The sequence below is a fragment of the Chelmon rostratus genome, chromosome 18 (genome assembly GCF_017976325.1).
Source record: "Chelmon rostratus isolate fCheRos1 chromosome 18, fCheRos1.pri, whole genome shotgun sequence".
In the NCBI taxonomy this organism is placed as follows: Eukaryota; Metazoa; Chordata; class Actinopteri; order Chaetodontiformes; family Chaetodontidae; genus Chelmon; species Chelmon rostratus.
Genome location: NC_055675.1, coordinates 17217341 through 17225693, shown reverse-complemented (window position 1 = coordinate 17225693; position 8353 = coordinate 17217341). Strand labels below are relative to the sequence as shown.

The following is an 8353-nucleotide window of genomic DNA, read 5'->3' as shown; positions in this document are numbered from 1 at the left end:
TGCCTGTTGCTAAATTCAAACATTTCACCAAGTAAAAACAGACTCAAGAAATCAAGACAATCGCTAATAATCTGTCCATTCCTGACAAGTTCACTCAGCTCGTAGTGATGGAATTTAGAATTCAGTAGATTTACACAAGAACTGCATTTAAATACAGATTTGAGGTACTTAAATTAAGTGTGTAAATTTTATAATTTCATACTTCTACTCCACTACATTTCAGACTGAAATGCACTTTTTATACCACTACATTTATGACAGCTATAGCTACTTTGCAGGTTAAGATTTCAGTAGAAAACTAACTATGACAGTAAAGGCTACTTACACATTCTCACAATGGTAGTAATAATCCAATAGTAATATTTTAAATGTTTTAATATTTTTGGAGTACTTTTGGTGTACTTCAGGCTATTTATGCTTATGCTAACAGGTCATGAGGAGCACTGCCGCATATGAAACAAGTTGAATACAGCTATTTATGGCTCCAGAGGGAGACTTGCAAGACTTGATAAAGTGCCTCAAGTGATGTCACTTGAGTCAGCGTTGGTCAGGGCTGAAGACCACAAATTAAACATTTTGAAAAAAGAAAGCCTGTAAGTGTGGAGTTAGAAAGAAACGAGCTTACCAGACCTTTGTAGCCCGCCGCTCATCTCTGCGTCAGGCTAGCGAGTTCATGCTACATTAGCCAAAACTAGCTTAACACACCAAGATCTCTAAGCCAACCGTTGATTGTCGAGTTGCATTGTGGGTAATGCGTGAGGTTTTGACACGGAAGAAGAATGCGTAAAATAAAAAAGACGATTCTTGGGTGGAGGTGTCCGCCTTGGGTTCAACAATGTTACAGGTGGGCAATGTTAACTTGGTTGGAATAAAATCCTGTAATGGAGTACAATGTGGTATCCTTACTTTTACTTTTAGAGGATCTGAGTACGTCCTCCACCATTATCAGTCTGTTAAAACATTGAAATACCTAAAAACGTCTTTTCCTTTACAAGTAATGCTATTAACTGCTATATATACACTGTATGATGTGTTATTTTAGTCCAGGAAGGAAAACCTCAGATATTTTTAATTCATCTGGAACCACAGGATAGCTCATTATCTTCCAATTAGGGCTAATGTTAGTTCACTTAAAGCCGAGTAATTTGCTTTTTTTTTTCGTTCTTGCTGTGCTGTGCAGTTATAGTTTAGTACCTGGAAAATGGGCCAAGTGGGAGCTCAGTTTTGACAAAAACTTTCTTTACACTTACCTTTAGGTCTAAATGTTGTTTTCTGGTAAAATTTTTCTCCATTTCATTCATCAGAATATACTTAAGAAAATGTAAATACAGAAATTAGGGTTTCTTCAGATGTTCCTCCTCTCTGTAAAATCCCAGTTTAGTTGAACAAGAGCTCCCTCTTGTGGCTTCTTTCATCCTGTACATGTAAGATGAGCGTGGATGTCCATCAGATGAGCTTGGACACACACTGAGTGACATTGATCTTAATGACAGGACAGATCTGCCCAAAGATAACACTGCTGAGGTTTCACCTCAGCTGATTTACTTTCACAAGGAAGTGACTCCTAGTTGCCAAACACGAGGCTGTAGGGCACACAAGCAGTGCTTAAAGCATCAAGGTGAATGACTACAGCTGAACAGCCTCATCTGCTGCTGAGATGTTCAAAGACCAGTGGTGGGAAAAAGTACTTATTATTTTTTATTATTATTAAGTAAAAGTATCAATCCCTAAATGTAAAAACAATGTATTATAAAGAAGAAGAATTCCAAAATTATATTTAATTAAAAGTACTTAGTATTACCAGTGACATTAAATTATCAAAAGATAAAATAAATGCAAAAAATGCCCCATGACTGATATATTATTACATTTTAAGATTGAAATAGTGATGCATCAGTACGCATGTAGTATTTTACTGTTGTAGCTGTTCGAGGTTGAGTTTGTTTTAACTACTTAATATGCAGTTGGGTAGTTAAATGAAGTGATTCCGAAGCTAGAGGTAGAAGATAATTTGTTTGTGAAATAAATAACGGGAGATGGAAAAAGAAAAAAGAGGAAATCTTTATTTGGACGAGACACAGCTTTTTGTAAGCAGCCATAAAGTTTGGGAACCACTTCTTTTAACATAAATGCATTTTATAAAATTATCATGTTGGGGTATTGTTTTTTGTTTTTTTCCCACATAAAAACAAGTAAATGTCATATAAATGGAGTGGAACAAAAACACTAGGTGCAGAAAAAAAAATAAGAATATAGAAAAATAAATGGCGCAAAAAATAATTCTATTGTGTTTTCAAGACATGATTACAGTCAATCCAAAGCATCACCTTATCTGACACTCAGAAATGTTACGAGACATGATGTAAACATTTACAAATGAGTGAGAGTAGCTGAATGCCTCGATGTTTAGTTATGCATATATCTGCATATTTCTGCAATATGAAACACAAAAAAATGTTATCTGCAAAAATATACAATATACTGTATGTAATCAGTCCTATAAAAAAAAACAATAGAAAAGTAGAGTTACAGTGAGCTGCCTGATACTCAGATCCAATATAAAAGTGCCAACAACTCGCAAAACATTAGTATAAAAGTTTGAGGAATATAAAGTTTGATGTAGTTTGTGCACATTAACAGCAAAGACAGTAACAAAAAAGACAACCTCAGTGTTCCTTGTAAGCCATAGACATTATACCCTGATAGATTTCCCTTTAAGGCTGATATTAAAACATGTTAATATGTTGTATTAAATGTGCTAAATTAATCAAGTCACCAAAAACATTCAATTTTTTTGACTGGAATTGGCAATTTTTTTTACCCAGCTGGTAATTCTAAGTCTATGAAAGAACCAATGCAGAAAAAACAGCTACTACAGCAGATACATTCTACTGCCCTGGTCACACTGAGCATGGACCAACAGTAAAAACCTAGAAAAATAAAACAAATATAAAAGTGGAAAGAAAATAGCATAGACTGCAATGTAAATGAGAAAAAAGAAAAGAGGTCCAACAGGTCAACAGGTGCACAGGTAGGCTGGTGGAAAGGCACTGACTGGTAATGAATCCAAAGCAGAATTAAGTCAAATAGTGTATTGCACTTATTGACTGCATTGCCATTTGTTACCTAAATCCTTTAAAAATTGCTGTTCATTTTTTAATCAATAATTTTTCCTGACAATAGTTCATTTTTTAAGGAAATCAACGTAGTGTGTATTCAAAATTTTAACCATTTTTACGTTATTCCTTTTTCGCAGGCTGCTCGATTAGTTTCCCCCTGTGGTACTTCTGTCCGATCCCATAGGGGACGTGTGCTGATATGGTTCCTAGTTCCTTGGCCCCCTCAATGTGGAACATCTGGTCGTCGAAGAAGATGTGGGGTTTTATTTTCTGCAGCAGGGGCCCTTTAGGAGCCCCGGCCAGGAAGAGAGCCTCATCGATCTCCAGGCCCCAGCTGCGGAGAGTCTTCAGGACACGAGCCCCGGAGCTGGCTGCACTACGGGCCGTGACCAGGAAGGTTCGGATGGGACAGTTCATACGCTCGTTCTTGGCGTAGAATTTTCTCTGGAGCTTCCCCAGAGCCTCCAGGAAACACTTTAGGGGACCCTGAAAGAGCCAAAGAATTGTTATAGTTTTGACATAAAGAAAACAGGGACAAATCAAGGTGTCATCAGTGAAGGACTGAACCCGTCACCAGCCCTTTAATATGAATCAAACATTTAAATCATCTGGGTTAAAACACACAAGTACTCTGTATGTGCATATATTCATTTGAAATCATTAATGCAGTTACTTTTGGATTGATGATATAGATAATACGCACACACAAGTAGACATGAAGACAACAGTGACGCCTGAGTTGATTTAAAACGAGCAGGCAGAGCAAGATACAAAGCCTGATTTCAAAAAAGTTGGGACGCTGTGTAAAACATGTGTTCCTGAGCCCATGTAGACTCTCCTTTATCCAATCATGTGTTCACAAAGTGGTGAACCTCGCTCCATCCTTGATTGTGAACCACTGAGCCTTTCCAGGATGCTCCTTTCATACCCAATCATGATGCTATCACCTGTTTCCAATCAACCTGTTTACCTGTGGAATGATCCAAACAGGTGTTTTTGGAGCATTCCACAACTTTCCCAGTCTTTAGTTGCTCCTGTCCCAACTTGTGGCTGCTTCAAATTCAATGAATCCAACTCATTCTGGCTTCAAATACACAGAAACAACCATGAGTTACCTGAGCGAGAGGTTTGTTCTCAAACTCCTTCTCGTGCTCAAAGAAGGTGTCCAGGCCGTGCTTCTTCACAATGATCTCCGACTCGTCTGAGAAGAGGACGGCGTCGCCATCAAACGCCACTCTCAGCTGAGTCTTGCTTAACTGAGTCTCCGTTTCCGGCATAAACATCGTGGCTGCAGCAATGCCTGAGGGGAGGATGAAAAACACGGATCAGAAGCTTTTTCTCTGCTACCTTTCATGAAGAGATTCAAATGTAGAGCGAACAACTTTTATCTATGTCTGAAAGCACATTCTGAAAGATTTCATGACTGTGAACCTGTTTGGATCTGAATGTAAATTTATCGAGTGCAAGAGGGAGCACGACCATCAAAGCAAACCCGTTTTGATCATCCACTTCATTGGAAACAAAATCTGGAGCCTTTAGGTTGAGGTGCACATCAGAAACCTGTCTATCAAACAGTAGTGCAAGCGAGCAACAGAATGAGAGCACAGTCTGTCTATTCATATGGTTGTTCATAAGCAAGGACAGATGCAAATTTACATTCAAATATTTGTTGGTGTGAAAAGAGACTCTCACACATGCTTCTTGTGAAGCAGGTGATATATTGCCTGGTCTGAGGACGTTGCTGTTATTCAGTTGTATTTGGAGTCTGTCCACGTACAGTACAGGTCAGGCGAGTCTGGCCGGAAAACCCTGCACGGTAGAGGCAGCCTCAGCATGCATCCCATGTATGTGCACAAATGTGGGCTTGGGTGTGGACATCTGTTATGCTGAGATGCTCAAACAAATGATGCTGATCACGGCTAAACTGACATTTAAAATCAGTGATGACAGAGAAGGTTAGGAGTAGCAAACGGTTGTCATCCAGCCACAAAGCATCTGTCGATCTAAATGAGCTGCATATGTGGATTTATGTTTGTAACACATGCTGACATTGGGCAAAACGAGTCTATGTTTTTCATGTGACGGACAGATGCTCCGCTTGGAGCATGTGGGGGATAATGTTAGTGAATTCGTGCAAATTTAGCATTCCACAACTTTCCCCAGTCTTTCGTTGCTCCTGTCCCAACTTGTTTGAAATGCGTTGCTGCATCAAATTCAGAATTCTCCTTCTTGCAGTGCAGCACGGGGCCGAGAGCGAGTCACACACAAAGTCAACATGCAAGTGTGTAACTATCAGTGCAATGTAAATAAAGCTCGAGGCTGCTGATGCACAGATCTATTCGCAATACAAAAAAGTGTGTGTGTGTGTGTGTTTATGTGTGTTAGATAGAAATCAGGATGATAATCTGACCTACCTTCTTCTATGGCTTCTGTGACTTTCTCCGAGTCCTTGGAGAGATACAGGTTTGTCATGTAGGCCTTCAGGTAGCCTGTAGGACTATTCCCTCCTGTCATACAGAATCTCTCTATGGTCAAATCTGGAAAGTATAAAAGCAGGTTGAAGATGTATGAACAGAGAAATTACATTCTACTAACACTGTAACAGCTCTTCTTCATTTCTAGAGTGTAATTACTAGGCTGAGTGCTGGTCTTGATTATGTCTGCCGCTGCTGTGGCGGGCGAGCCGCCGCCACCGTGCTAATACAATCAACGATGTGTGCTTTAGGACACAGCGTACCGTAGTGATTAATGCTGTTTATGAGGCGCACTCCAACTTGGGCATGGTTGTTAGTCATTAAGACGATGTCAAACAGCTCCTCGCTGTCTGGGTAGAGCTCCCTCAGCCGCGAGTTGACATTCATCAGCGCCTGTGTGAGAGGACGGACGCCGAAAGAGAGGACGTTGTGTCAGAGCGTTCAACGTGAGGTTACAACACAAACATTACAACACATGAACAGAGGGTTATTTTACTTAAGTCACACAGTTCTTAAAAGGGAATCCAGAGGTATCATTAGTGTATACATCTGCTGATAAGTAACACAAATGAGAGCAGAGCAGTGACAAGTTATTTTTCCACTGTAAAATGTCCTTTCAGTACGTATCCGGGTCATAATTCTTGTTTTAAAAAATAAGGGATTTTGCATGTTGGCTATGAACGCATTTGGCAGAATATACTGTACATGATGAACCTCAAATATCTTCAAAGTTGGTTATTTGGTACACCTAGCTAACATCAACCCAGTCTAATACACCAGTCCGGCAATAAATTCTACCACCACAAAATTTATAATGTTTAGAGGGGTGAATTTTCTGGCCATTTTGGAGGCTGTAGTGTGTGGTGCTGTTGAGCTGCATAACATTTAACTATGAAATGTTTCTAATGTTTTGTCCACCGTGCTTAAACAAGGGTGGGCTTGACATTAGAGACGCCTCTAATGACATCCGAATACAATTCAGCACCACCACAAACTGCAGCCTCCAACTGGTAAGTGAGCACATTTCCAAAAGTGTTGTCATTCACATGAGTTATATCAATACCTCTGTGACTCGGTTTCAGCAAACGTCATGTTTCATTGTGGGCTTCACAGAGCTGAAACTGTGCTTTTGTTGCTGCTGTTTATATATTCCTCCAGGCACAAATGAGCTGCTAAATGCTTCTAATTCAAATACTGAACATATGATCTGTAAGTAGCATGAAAGGGCTACACTCCTCATTTCACTGTGCACCCTTGTGTTACAAAATGACAATAAATTAACCTTGATAACTTAATTTAAGAAACTGATTGTACAGAAGACAAGGAGTGATTTTGCATCAACATGCTCCAGTGAGTCATTGATCATGTTAACCTTGACATCGAGGCAGGTTTACATTTTGAGAAGGCCAAACAAAGCCTTAAACCTGCAGTGTCTGTTTCCAGCTGTGCTAGCAGGTCTGTATCCCTTCTTATTGAGTAGCTGCAGAACAGCCAAGGAATACGCAATCATTTTACAGCCACAGGGTGCAATCACTCCAGGGTGATAATGCCCATGAACAAGTTGCTAAACACATTCAAGAGTGAGGTCACCAGCTCTGCATAATCACCCGCTGTGCACATTAACTAACCTGCAGAGCAGTTTCATCCTTCAGAAAATGTGAATTTTCTTGCTGAAGACTGGTGTGACTTCACAACTTGTATGGCAGCATTTCAGAATGGAGTGATGCAGTTATGAAGGCAAAGTGGGTTCTGAACAACACCTTTGTGATAAGGATTCCCCTTTGTTTGGCCTGACACTGTGCATATTTGGGAGCAGAGGAAATCATGTCAAAAGCGGTGGCACGACTTCCTGATTTGAAGAATGAATGAACGGACAGTTAAGTAACATGGATATTAATTAATAATTCTGTCTTTGATAATTAGACCCCAACTTTCACTTCTAAATGACTGTATCGCAGCGTTATGACTGTAGTGGATCTGTGCCAAAAGCCAAATACCTGCTTCAACATGACTTTTTGAGGTGTGGCCAAAAGTGTGAAATGGCTTAAAATCGCACCACTAGACTCTATATGCAAGGCTTGAAAGTATGAACCACGCAGTCCATCATTAGAGCTCACTGTACATTTCTGAAAGCAAGTTTTTCCTGGTTTGGACTGTGGCAACAACGTGCTTTTATGCACTTCAAGGCGCCACACCCAGCGGAGGCTCGCTGCATGCGCGCTGTCCCGGGGCTCAGGCCTACCTGGACGAAGGGGAAAGCAGGTCCTGGCTTCAGAGGCTCGTTTTCATGCTCCACCTGATAGGCCACGTACTTCTCCAACCCTTCATCCTCATAGATCTTCCTCTCTGCCACCATGTTGAAGAGGGTGCGCGAGGACACTGCGACGGTGACAGCAAACCGGGGTTTGGGCTGTCAGAGGATGGAAAGATAATGGGAACATCAAAGAAATCACAACAGTACAGTCAATTTCAGGCTTGTTTGGCATTTTAAAAGCAGAAAGTGTGTGAAAATCATCTGTGCAGCTAACGAACAAAGCCTATGGTGATAAACGTTTGACTAAAACACTTACAGGTCTCGGTTTGTTTGTTTTGAGGTTGTCAAAAAAAGCTTTGGCCGCTGCCCAGTCTGTCTCTTCTCCGCTATCCTCGGTCGGAGCTGAGTCGTTCGGCTTGATTTCACTCATTTTTACAAACGTTTCGGAGTCCTCGGATCTTCACAAAGCCCGAATGAAAGATGAAGCGGCTGCAGCAGTTTGTAAA

General features: G+C 40.6%; 1 protein-coding gene across 1 annotated transcript; it reads right to left on the bottom strand.

The window, feature by feature from the left end:
- Positions 1–2043: 2043 nt before the first annotated feature.
- On the bottom strand, positions 2044–8353 carry LOC121621888 (cytosolic 5'-nucleotidase 1A-like). Its single transcript, XM_041958591.1, has 6 exons — positions 8164–8353; positions 7836–8003; positions 5857–5986; positions 5534–5656; positions 4235–4419; positions 2044–3605 (listed from the first exon to the last, which is right to left on the bottom strand). Exons 1-6 carry the CDS (start codon positions 8275–8277, stop codon positions 3240–3242), a joined length of 1086 nt encoding a protein of 361 aa, XP_041814525.1. The 5' UTR covers positions 8278–8353; the 3' UTR covers positions 2044–3239.